Source organism: Vanacampus margaritifer, chromosome 8 (assembly GCF_051991255.1).
Source record: "Vanacampus margaritifer isolate UIUO_Vmar chromosome 8, RoL_Vmar_1.0, whole genome shotgun sequence".
Lineage (NCBI taxonomy): Eukaryota > Metazoa > Chordata > Actinopteri > Syngnathiformes > Syngnathidae > Vanacampus > Vanacampus margaritifer.
In genome coordinates this window covers 4,262,184-4,274,433 of record NC_135439.1, presented here as the reverse complement: position 1 = coordinate 4,274,433, position 12,250 = coordinate 4,262,184, and the positions used below count along the sequence as shown (strand labels likewise).

The following is a 12,250-nucleotide window of genomic DNA, read 5'->3' as shown; positions in this document are numbered from 1 at the left end:
TGTACGCACGTTACATATGCATCGTGGCCATATTGTCAGGTTTTCCCTCCGCATCTGGTTTCACGGGTACATAGGTGACAAAAAAATGGCCTTTTTTTCTGAAAACACTTCTTCCTAACTTAAAACGGCAGCTAACGTTACATACCGTTAAATTAATAGGACTTGCATTTGTCGATATGTTGGCACTGCATCAACATCGATTCCCCTCAAGTCTCCTTTCCCTCCTCCTCCTCCTCCTCCTCCTCCTTCTTCTTCTTCTCTCCATCTGGAAGCAAACGGCTAAAAATAGCGCAGTCTGTGTTCACTTTCAAGCTGCAGGGAAGCGCGCGCACCGTGCACTCGATGCTGAAGACACCGGGAGGCGTTTTTCAACATGTCCTGCACGCCTCCCCGCGGCTACAAAGACGCAGGGACGCGCCCAGAATAGCAGCAAAGGAGGCCTTTCATCGATTTGGGCTAAAATTAGCCTTCCGGGAGAAAAGCAAGTTGTGGGAAAGGCATGCTCAAATGCAAAGAAAGGACAAAACACACAATCATTATTATTATGATTGGCTTTGTTGTTATTGATATTTTCCTTGTTCTCAAACATGTCAGAAAGACTCAATGTTGTTCTCTGGTCCACAGATTGTCCTTGTTGTCTTGTAAAGTGCAGGTCCTACGTACTTGCTGAGTCCATTGGCCACCAGCAGATATTGTCTTTTGCGCGTATGTACATCAATCTCATCATTTCATAGAAAGAAAAGCCGCCATCCGCCGTGGAAGCTTCCAGGTCTCTTCGGGGGGGATTTACACAGCAGGTCAATTCCACTATAATGACTTGTTGTTGTTTTTTTTTTGGGGGGGGGGGGGGGGGTACTGGACACATATCTCTCAAAAATGAAATTGTCAGTATGCTATTGCAAACGTGAAATTTCCTTAAAAGACGTTATCTCTCCATTTCAATGCATGACTCGATATATTTTAAAGTGGAATAACATTATTATCATCCAAAGCCTGAAATACTTCAGTGAGTGGCGAAGGCCGGCAAGGGTGTGCACACGACACGTAGCAAGTGTTTTTTTTTTTTTTTTTTTTTTTAAATCAGGGTTCGTTCAAGTTTGCAAAAAGGTTGCTGAGACGTTCGCAGTTTTTAAGGTCACAAACCATGTTTTTTGTCGCCAAAAAACTTTGAACTTGTTCAACATTTCCTTGTGACATGAAAAACTATTTGTGACGGTTAAAACTGTTTTGCAAACGTTTTGACAACATTTTCCAACCTTGAACGAAACCTGTAGGAAAAAAAACGACACTCGCTACGTGCGTACACCTGCGCAAGCCTTCGCCGCTCGGCAAGATGCGGACTTAACGAGACAAAGACAATTAAATGTTATACGTGACCTCACTAATCTAAACATAACATTCTGATTATGAAGTAAAATCCAGCTGTTTTTTATCCATCTCAGGGGCAGACATTTTTTTTTTTATACATTTATAGAACATAGAAGAATACACGAATCACATCATAAAATAAAATTGGAAAAAACATCAACAATAACATTCAGGGGCAGCCATTTTGCCACTTGCTGTCGGCTGAAGATGACATCACAGTTGCTCAGGGCTGTGATGCCAAAATGGCCGCCTTCTGATATTGATAAAAACTGCTGGATTTTGCTGCTTAACTCATATTCCACTAACATAATATTAACCAGAATACCGTATTTAGACTAGCGGGGCTGCATAGAACATATTATTGTCAAAAAAAATAACTCAATATTCTTGTCTAATTCATTTCAATAATTTATGATAAGCATTCTATTAAACTGTTAAGCACTCAGTCAATAAAGCCCATCTAGGCAGTGTATCAACGTCTTTGTCATGACTTAGTAGGAAGGAAGAGACAAACCCGCCTAGCTAGCTTAGCACTAGCTAACCGGTAACGACAGAACAGGGATAGATTTCAAACGTTAGCAAAAGTGAAAAAAAAAATACCCTGCTGTTGGCCCCGTGTACGGCGAGAGATGCTGGAGGTTCAAGGAAGTTATTTTAAACTCAAAAGGCAAAAAAAACTTTCCGTAGGTTGACGCGGCTGCTACAATCCATAAGGATTATTTACGTTGCCATGCCGCATATCCTGATTGTGCCGCCGAAACAAATGGGAATTTATATCACTTGAACCGTGCGGTGTAAATCCAACATTATGATACGGGGGGGGGGGGGGGGGTACAACTGTACAATAATGTGTGAAAGTCACAGTCATTCCTTCTGGAACACACACATGCATACATATTGCATATTGGTCACCTTGTTTCACTTATGTGTGTGTGTGTTTATTTTCATGCAGGTCAAACAAACCCCCACAACACTCTAAAAAGTCCACTTTGAGCTAACCTAACCCATGGCAGAATATTGCAACTTTTTTTTTGGCTTCAAGGTTTGTTTCAGATGCAAGCGCGTTTGTGCCGATCACGTTTGGTTAAAAGTGTAACCCGGTGACCACCGTCTAATAATCTCGTATGAAAAGCGATGCATAGATTTCCCCACGGAGTGAATTATAAACACCAATGTAATGTCAATAATCGCTAAATGAGAAATAGACGTCAACGTCACTCAGCTGGGTCGTCGTTGTGCATTTCCTGCTACAGCGGGTTGTCGGGCCAAAATGAAGTCAAACGTATTTCCAAGCAAAAATGCGACAAAGATGCTTTTTTGTTGTCGTCCCATTTAAAAGGTACAGTACATAAATAATGCATCGACACAGCTGCGCCCCCTTTTCCTGTTCTCATGAGAATCTAGTAGGATAACACACAAAAAGTGACAGAATCCGCTTGACGTGTTTTTTTTTACAATTAAAAATAGAAATCGAGACAAAGTCATTTGACGTAAATGTGCTTTACTGTTTGGTCCATCCAATTAAAAAAAAAAAAAAATGCATTCATAAAAAGAAATACTACAATGGCACCTCAACTAGGTACAGTAAGTACGTTGATACACTCGCAAGTCAAGGCACCACTGTAGAAAATAATTGTGACAAATTGTGGTGGTTTCGTAGCAAAATGCCGGTTCTGTGGTGCTTGCAAAAAGTCGTTTTTTTTTTTAGTTCGTACAACAAGCGCTCAACTGATATTAGCTATTTTAAAATCATTTTTAAATAACACATTACAATATAGAAAAAAAGATGATGACGAATGATGAATTTTGACAAATTTGATCTCTGTGGTAAAGTTCAGCAAAAACTAAAGTTCTGACTCTCAGTCATATTTTTTTTTCTTGTTGTAAGCTTTTAACTCTTTGACTGCCAGACGTTTTCAGAAAAGTGATGCCGTGGGTGCCAGCCGATTTAAGCATTTTGAGTGATCTTTCAAGGTCCATAGAAAATTATGTGTTTGGACTATGGAAACACACATACTACCAAAAAAAGATTGGACTCTCATCTTTCATCAGGAAAAAAAAGTTTGTTTCTACCTTATTCCGTTTTTCAGTAATCCACAATAGAAAATGGTTAGTTTCACCTCTGTTTTGAAACAAACGTCTTTTAACGTCTTTGGCACTCCTCCATAGGATTTTACTAAACGTTATTTAACGTTTTTGGCAGTCAAAGAGTTTAAAGGTACCCAAAAAAAAAAGAACAAAAAAATTATTATATTTTTTATTTATAGGCCGATTTACTTCGTTATCGGAAATTTATTATGCCGCATAAACCAACATTTTTTTTAAAAATCCATATCGGTCTAGCCCTACTAAATTCCCAATGAGAACATATTTTTCACACACTTACACAATGACGGAGAGTTGTAGTGCTTTTTGATGGATTAAAAAAAGGCAAATATTGCTAAAGAACCGAAAAAGCCGTAGTCTTTTTCTTTGAAAATGCATCTTTGGCCACCAAGAGTGAACTAACTCTCTTTCTTTCTTTTTTTTTTTGTCATTTTGGAGTTCTGTGCAGAGAGAAGTTCTTCCTCTCCAGTTGTCGGCGGCTCATTTCATTTCAGCGGACTTTTCCGTACGTTTGAGGGGCCGCGTGAGAGCAGCAGACGTGGGCGGCGGTGGCGTGACACGTGTTCTGACTGTTGCATGTCGGAAGCCTAAAAATAGACGCGGGTGCCTCGGCGCGGACGGTTCATTGAAAACGCCGCGTGCTACAGACAGACAAATGTTGTTGTTGTTTCACCCTCCCCGCCCCCCAACTCCCCCCACGCCAGTCAACATCCATCAAACAAATGTCAAACCTGGGACGCAGGAGGGACGGCCAAGGTCTGCTACACTGATGCTGATGGACGGACGGATGGACGGACGGATGGGACAGCCTGCCTTGGCAGTGTTGGGCCAATGGCAGCAATCCTTAGCTGGGTTCCATCCTGGAATGCAAACCACATTGACTCCCATTGCCAATCTTTCGAGGCAAGCCAGGCATTCTTGCTAATTAAACGGCAAGTGAAACCTCTGTGGTATGATCTCGTTTTAAATATATCGCCCCGAGGTATGCTGGGAAACGGCTAGTAGGAGTGTAGCAGTGTGTGTCTTTGGCACTCACTAATAAATGTTAGCTTCATTATGGCAATAATGGGAATCACGTCATTGTTTATGCATTCTGTCTCTCTCTCTATATATATATATATATATAAATTAATCTCTATAAATATATCTTCAGTGTTTTTTGTGATCTTTGAAAGTGAGCTTCTTCTTGAAGCTTTAAAGTCATGCATCTATGGATGAAGTGGATGATGTCATGCAAGACCAGGAGAGATTTATTTTTTTTTTTTACCTCCATTCTTCTTAAAAGCTGCTATGCTAACAACAGCGTCCGAAACGTCTGCGACCGCAATGTGCTTTTTAACGGCAACCTTGCAAAGGCTTCTAGGTGGAAGGTCGGGGTTTGGTATTGGGGAAATAAAAAAAGCTGTGACGTTTTGGAATAATTTTTTTTTTTTTTTTTTTTTAAGTCAAAAGTCAATTTTAAGTGCTGTACAAAGTGGTATAGTGTAGCCGTTTTAATCCTTTAGGGCCACCATACTTTCAAAATCGATGGTGGTCGTTAGCCTTATTAAATGCACATAATGCAAACATTATAGTGGCGATGACAAACAGGAAAGCGCTAACCTTACTTCTACCTATATATGTATATTGGGGTGGAAGAGTGAATGTATTCCTACATAATTAGCTAAGGGACAGGAAGTGTAAGTGCCTTGCGATGTAGCCACGAACCTACTTCGTAAACAAACACAGAGCGGCTCAGCCTCTGGCTTGTGGACGTCATGGCCAACAATGTGTTTTTTTGCATAACTTGTTAAATCAGTTGCCATACAATTACAACCCTAATATATATATATATATATATATTATTATTATTATTTTTTTTTCATCCTTGCCTTATCCCTACATTTTTGGCACACCTTATTTCCAGTAGGGTGGCAGTAATGTTTGTTTCAACTATTGCTGACTGTCAAACAAATCATGACAAAGGTTGTCTCCGTGTCGGTGTCTAACGCAGCGCAATCAACGAAAGCAATATATGTCAAAATCAACTCAAATTGCGAGTTGCCAAGACCTCCAGGTCTAACAATGCCCTTATTCAAAATTTGGCCACACTTAATTGGCAGTGTAGAAATACGCCCAGCTTGAGTACTTTCATGTTTGGCCTGTAGGGGGCAACTTACCCACCAAATAGATATCATGCATCAACAGTGGGTCCTCAGTTTACGACAGTTACAATCTTACAATCCTACGATGGCGACGTAACTTTGACGTGACTTGGTACGAAAGTCAGTCAGTAAGCAAAACCAATCTGTAGCAATCGCCGCATTACTACCTTTAATAATCAGTATTTATGCTTTTGTTTATGTTATCGGATACGTAGCTATGCGGTACGGTGGGCCGGGACCGTCATAAACTGAGGACTGACTAACAGTCGTAACTACGTGAATCTACGTTCTGCGTGTCGAAACAATCAAACAAAACCCGAGAAGAAACATTCAAGTTGTCCTCAAAGCTCTGCGGTGTAAGACCAGTTGGGGTGAAAGGCGAGAAAAACGTCTTGAAGAGAGTTAGCATCGTAGCAACACGTTGCGTGAGCGCAAAGCAGCGAGGCGTCAAGGCCGTTCTCATCTCAGTCACTCATCAGATACTGACTACTAAAGTGTCCCGCCACAAGCGCTTGTGGCTGTCATCGATCCTGGCAAAAACTACGAACCAAACCTGGAAGCGGACCCGCTTCGTGATCGCTTTTGTCTTTGATGGTGACGCCTAAAGTATTTTGTGCCTAAAGCAGAGCAGTGCACCCTGGGAAGTGAAGGATCAAGCGACTTCGGTGTGTTGTCTTAACTTTTCTCAATTGCTTCTTTTTGGTTGGCATTGGTGTGACCTTTGAGTTTTTCTTCCACTCGGAAAACTCCATGCAAATGCGGACTGAAGCGTGGCGTGAAAAAAATCGAATTCCTGAATTCTACAGAGGTGGCAAATCAAGGTCCAGAAAGTAAAAACAATGCCACAGTTTGCCGTTAGCCCCAGGGTGGTCCCTAGCTAGCTCCCCGGTTGCTCGGCTACCTGCTAGGGTGCTAGCTAGCTAGCTAGCACAAGGGGCTAAAGGGGCTAAAGCCAAACTGTGGCAGGGTTTACTTTCTGGACCTGGATTTGCCACCTCTGGAATTCTATTGCCTTTGTAAGATTTTTTTCCCCCCCCTGGTGATCTCTGTGGTAGGCTACACGTCGGTGAGCATCTTGGTGATGTTGACGTAGTTTGTGTTGGCCAGCGTGCAGTTGGCCGTCTTCATGTTCTCCCGCTGGAAGTCCTCGTTGCTGTTGTTGACCGCCTCCTGGATCTCCATGTAGTCCGACTTGCTGATGGTGGAGCCGCTGCGACTCTTCTTCAGCTCCTCGCCCGACTCGCTCTTGGGCGCGTTGAGGTACTGCGCCTGCTCCTCCCCTTCCGTCTCGCGGTGGTAGAAGTAGTTGAAGTTGGACACGATGACGGGCACGGGCAAGGCGATGGTCAGCACGCCGGCGATGGCGCACAGGGAGCCCACGATCTTGCCCCCGATGGTGGTGGGCACCATATCGCCGTAGCCCACCGTGGTCATGGAGACCACCGCCCACCAGAAGGCGTCCGGGATGCTCTCGAACTGGGACTGCCGCTCGTCGGCCTCGGCGAAGAACACGGCGCTGGAGAAGAGGATGACGCCGATGAAGAGGAAGAAGATGAGCAGTCCCAGCTCCCTCATGCTGGCCTTGAGGGTCTGGCCCAGGATCTGCAGCCCCTTGGAGTGCCTTGAGAGCTTGAAAATGCGGAAGACTCGCACCAGTCGGATCACCCTGAGGATCGCCAACGACATGGCCTGCTGCCCGGCTTGCCCGTCGTCCGGACTGTCCGCCAGCTCCGTGCCGAGCGTGATGAAGTACGGGATGATGGCCACGATGTCGATGATGTTCATGAGGTTGCCGAAGAAGCCGGCTTTGCTGGGGCAGGCGAAGAAGCGTACCAGGAACTCGAAGGAGAACCAGATGATGCACAGCGTCTCCAGGATGAAGAAGGGGTCGGTGAAGTAGGTGGACGTGTACCTGTAGACCGTCGTGTTGGTCTCGGGGGAGAAGATCTGGGCGTGGGACTTGTGCATGTCGTCCTCGTCGTTGCGGAAGATGGGGAGCGTCTCCAGGCAGAAACTGACGATGGAGATGAGGATGACCATGACGGAGATGATGGCGATAATCCGAGCCGGGCCCGAGCTCTCCGGGTACTCGAACAGCAGCCACACTTGTCTCTGAAACTCGTTGTCGGGGAGAGGCCGCTCCTCCTCCTTGATGAAGCCCTCGTCCTCGCGGAAAATCTCGATGGCTTCGTCGCCCAGCTCGTAGAAGCGAATCTCCTCGGAGAAGATGTCCAGCGTGACGTTCACCGGCCTCCTCAGCCGCCCGCCCGACTGGTAGTAGTACAAAATGGCGTCAAAGCTGGGTCTGTTCCTGTCGAAAAAGTACTCGTTGCGCAGCGGGTCGAAGTAGCGCATCCTCTTTTTGGGGTCCCCCAGCAGGGTCTCGGGGAACTGCGACAGGGTCTTGAGCTGGGTCTCGAAGCGCAGCCCGGAGATGTTGATCACCACCCGCTCGCAGCATTCGTGGTCCGCCTCCGGGTCGTAGTCCAGCGGGTGGCCCGGGTGCGCCGCCGCCTCGTCGGACGGGTCGCCCGTGGCGACCGTCATGGTGGCGGGAAAAGGCGGCTGGGCGAGGGCGGCGCCTTTCGGGGGGGTTGCGGTAGCGTGCTGGGGTGCGGAGGACGGTCCGGGCGTCTCTCAGGGCGGGACTGCATGTAGGACAGTCGCACAAGTCGGTCAGGTAAACTTGAGGCAAGCAACATTCCACACTTCCTCAACTTGCACCTTTATAAAAGAATCATCTCAAACTTGCCGGAGCGCAATTAATACGCCGGCGGCTTTTGTGCCTTGCATGTCAATTGCTTCAATGCAGGCAGAGTCGGCGCAGCAGCTCGTAATTTAGAACGCCCGATCTGCTGCATTGGGCAATTTCAAACTCAAAACAGCAGCTCTTGCTTTTTCTTTTTTTTTCCTTCCTGTTCTTCTCACGGTGAAGCCATGCACGACAATGCGGCCGGCACCGGGAGCCACGCATGCAGCATCCTGCTGATAACATCACTGCAGTCAAACACACACACACACACACACACACACACACATAGAAAAGGTACCGGCTGCTTCTAATTCGGTTTTGCGCTGAACAAACAGCAAATAAATGACTTTTTTTTTTTTTTAAAAGGGAGTATTTGGTACGAGCTGCACGGGCTGCGTTTGAAATATTCAAAAACACACGTGAATAATTGAAGAGCAGAAGGAAACAGCAGCCAAGGGAAGAAAAATGTATTCTCCTCATTGCATGGGTGATGAGTGGGAGGACCGTCACCGTTATTTTTAAAGAGCGGCTCGCAGCAACTGAAAAATACATGGAAGGAAAACGTAAATGTTCATGCATGATGTACATACCTGCAGACATTTGAGTGGACTCGGCTGCTGCTGCTGGTGTTTGGGGACAACCAGCTCTCCTGCTTTAGAATAATAATAAAAAAAAAAACGCTTTTAATCTATAAAATGATGACAGCTCATCATTTTGAAAGTGGATCTCCCATGCCGGAGAGCTGCAGGTGATCACCTCATGTTGACTGCTTCTCCTTCTGCTGCTGCATCCTCGCCGTGTGCACCGGCCGAAGGCGACGGTGCGCGGGCGGGTGTGTCCTCGCGTCCCCCTCCTCCTCCTCCTCCTCCTCTTCCTCCTCCTCTTCTTCCTCCGCGACTCTCGTGATGATGGCTGATGGTGAGGATGATGGAGTTAAAAAAAAAAAAAAAGATGAAAGGGTTGGATATCATGGAGGAGCAAGAAAAAAAAAGGTGCTGAGATCAGCACAAATGATGCGCAAAGGTAAACAATCACGACCAGGTGGGGCAAGATGGACGTACTTTATGCGTGTGAAATAAAGATAAAAAGTTAGTTTTTTTGTGTTTAAAACAGAAGGTGAACATTCACTACGAGTTGGAATCACTACTTACCTTCTTCCCTGCAGCGGGCAATTTAAAGGGATAGGCACACCTTTAGGCAATATCAATGTGTCATTAAAAAAATAAAAATAAAATCAGAACTTACCAACAATGGTTGTTGTGTTTCTGCATAGTTTCCAAAATGAAGTATTTAAAATGCTAAAATGAAGAAAAAAGGGGGGAAATAATTAAATACATTAAATGAAACAAAAAAAATGTACAGATACAAATGTGTGATATATATATATATATATATATATATTATATATATATACTTTCAAATCTGTCTGTCTATCTATCTATCTATCTATCCATCTATCCATCTGTAATCACAAGCTTCCCCGGCAACAAAGCAGCCATTAATAATAGATCAAAATGTGACAAAAATAGAGCTAAAGCTCTATTGCAGCTATTTTAAGCAGGTAGAGCAACATGGATCAATGGCGTCCCGTCACATCCTCAACATTCAAATCAGAGAAGTGGCGACGGAGGGACCGTGGCCGAACGTGACACCGGGAGAAAGGCCAAAGGTCAGCGGGAATCCCGTCACATATGAGGAGGGGGCGGTAGTGGACGTGTTTGTTGATTTGTGAGGCTTTGCCAAGGTTGGCGCTGGCAGAGTCCATCAAGGCTGCGACCCACGCTGATGCCTCGCACCGTCTCCATAATGGCTTTCCCAGGTTCACCGTGACAAGGCGGCCATTATTTATGAGTCGGGGGGTGCGCTCGCGTCGGCCCTCGGCTGGGCCCGGCTCGCTTTATGTTAGCTGGCAGCCTTTAATTAAACGCGAACGACGACTGTACTGGAACGCGGCAAACGCTCGGGAAATGTCATGTAATCATGCTGAGGGTGGACAAAATAGGGCGCGTGGGCCACATAAGGGCCACTTAGTTCTTGAATTCGGACCACAGAGTCTACACTCTAAAAACATTGGGGTCAAAAGTAACCCAGTTAAAAATGGACCGATCCACTTAATTGGTCAATTTGACCCAACTTTCTGGGTTGTTTTATACAAAATGACCCAATTTTTTGACCCAAGTAAAGGATCTGACCAATATTGTTTTCTCTGAAAGACCCTTTTCTTGACTCAAAATTGAGTCAAATCAACCCTTTTTTTCCTCATCCATGCGTGCGTGCGTGTATGCAAGTTTGTGCTCTTTAATTCACCTGAAACCCGTTATAAGTCCAAGACCCTTCACTTAAACTGGACACTTCAGAGTCCCGCCAGAGTCGAGACGTTGTCAAGCGACCAGAGGAAGGATCAAAGGAAAGAAAGATGAAACCCAATACTAACCAGACGCCACATTCCACCCACAGAGTTACAAGTCCAGAATCTTTCACCAACCCTAGATAAATCTAAATTCCGACAGATAAGGGCGACATCAAGAGACCAGGGGAAAGACTAAAGGAAGGAAGGAAGGATAGATGAATCTGGTTTCAAAAATAAAACGTTTATTTCTATGAGTTTTACAAAGCATTTTTCGTGTTCCAGATTTAGGGAATCCAATATGAAACGATGCCATGATAGGCACTCTATCTTCTTTAAATGGCACAGGTCAGCTTTTGCACTTGAACTCAAAGTCTGGTCTAGCTCACCTGAACATGCCTTAAATTTAAATAACTTGGTCAAATGTACTCAAAACTGTCCTTGTAAAATCTACGTTTTGAGTGAAAAAAACTTTACTAGGTTTCTCCAAGTAATATTATTATTTTTTACAGTGTGGAAGCATACAGAATGAATCCAGATTCAGGACGGGAACCAGGCTCAACTCTTGATTGATTTAGTAATGAATTGATTGTCGCCTCAAAACTTTTGTGAGACAAGCGGATGAAGATTAAAATGTTCCCTCTTTTGATGTTGTGCTTCTTGATACGAAAGCAACCTCACGCGTATAATCCTTATCTGGGAATTATTCTCATACTAAGACGTCTTATCCTCATCCAGCGTGTTGTTCTCCCACCTCCGCTGCACGCGGCTTACATCCCTCAACTTCACTTCCTCTACAAAGCGTCTTTGTCGAGGTTCTTCTCAGGACATGTGAGAGGGGGGGGGGGCGCAGATGGAGAGAGAAAGGTGGGGGTGGAGGACAGGAAGTAGGGATGGGGGTCGGGGTCGGGGGGGTAGAGGAGTTGGGGATGATCAGATGGATGCCCAGCAGGATGAGACGAGAACACGGGTCTGCATTTGGGTTTTGGAGAGCGATATATACCACCTTTCTTTCAATATATATATATCACATAATGGAATACATCATTTAATTGAGAGGCCTAAGGCATTTTTTCCCCCATTGGCCAATCAGGAGGTTACGATTGAGCCTTGTGAATTCTGCCCGGCAACAAGCTGATGCCAAACATGTGATAAGAGCAAGAAAGAATTATTGTGTTTCCTCTGCCTTCAGAATTAAAATGAAATAGCTTTTATTTATCCACAATCAACCAAAGTATTGGGCCATGTTGCAATTTGTTGCAAAGTTTTTAGCCTAATAGCATAAAAGTATTTTTGAATTTACGGTCACACTATAAATAAAAAATTAAAATTAATAATAACGGGCTTACTAAAAACGGATCCCCCCCGACTCTCTCTGTAGATTCTCAGTCATCCATGTCATATACATCCACAAAGGACCCCCCCCCCCCCCACCCCTTTTTATGAAAACGTTGTGGGCAATTATACTATTAAGCTAACCAAATGGATGAAAGCTTTCACTCTATAATGGAAGGCTTTGAACATTTAATTAAA

The 12,250-nt window shown here is 44.7% G+C and overlaps 1 protein-coding gene across 1 annotated transcript; it reads right to left on the bottom strand.

The window, feature by feature from the left end:
* Positions 1–542: 542 nt before the first annotated feature.
* On the bottom strand, positions 543–9,217 carry LOC144055991 (potassium voltage-gated channel subfamily A member 2). Its single transcript, XM_077572308.1, has 3 exons — positions 9,127–9,217; positions 8,961–9,022; positions 543–8,266 (listed from the first exon to the last, which is right to left on the bottom strand). Exon 3 carries the CDS (start codon positions 8,163–8,165, stop codon positions 6,675–6,677), a length of 1,491 nt encoding a protein of 496 aa, XP_077428434.1. The 5' UTR covers positions 8,166–8,266; positions 8,961–9,022; positions 9,127–9,217; the 3' UTR covers positions 543–6,674.
* Positions 9,218–12,250: the final 3,033 nt, after the last annotated feature.

Bases quoted from the DNA above. Each gene is read 5' to 3' on its own strand.
- LOC144055991 (XM_077572308.1), bottom strand. From the start codon at position 8,165: ATGACGGTCGCCACGGGCGACCCGTCCGACGAGGCGGCGGCGCACCCG.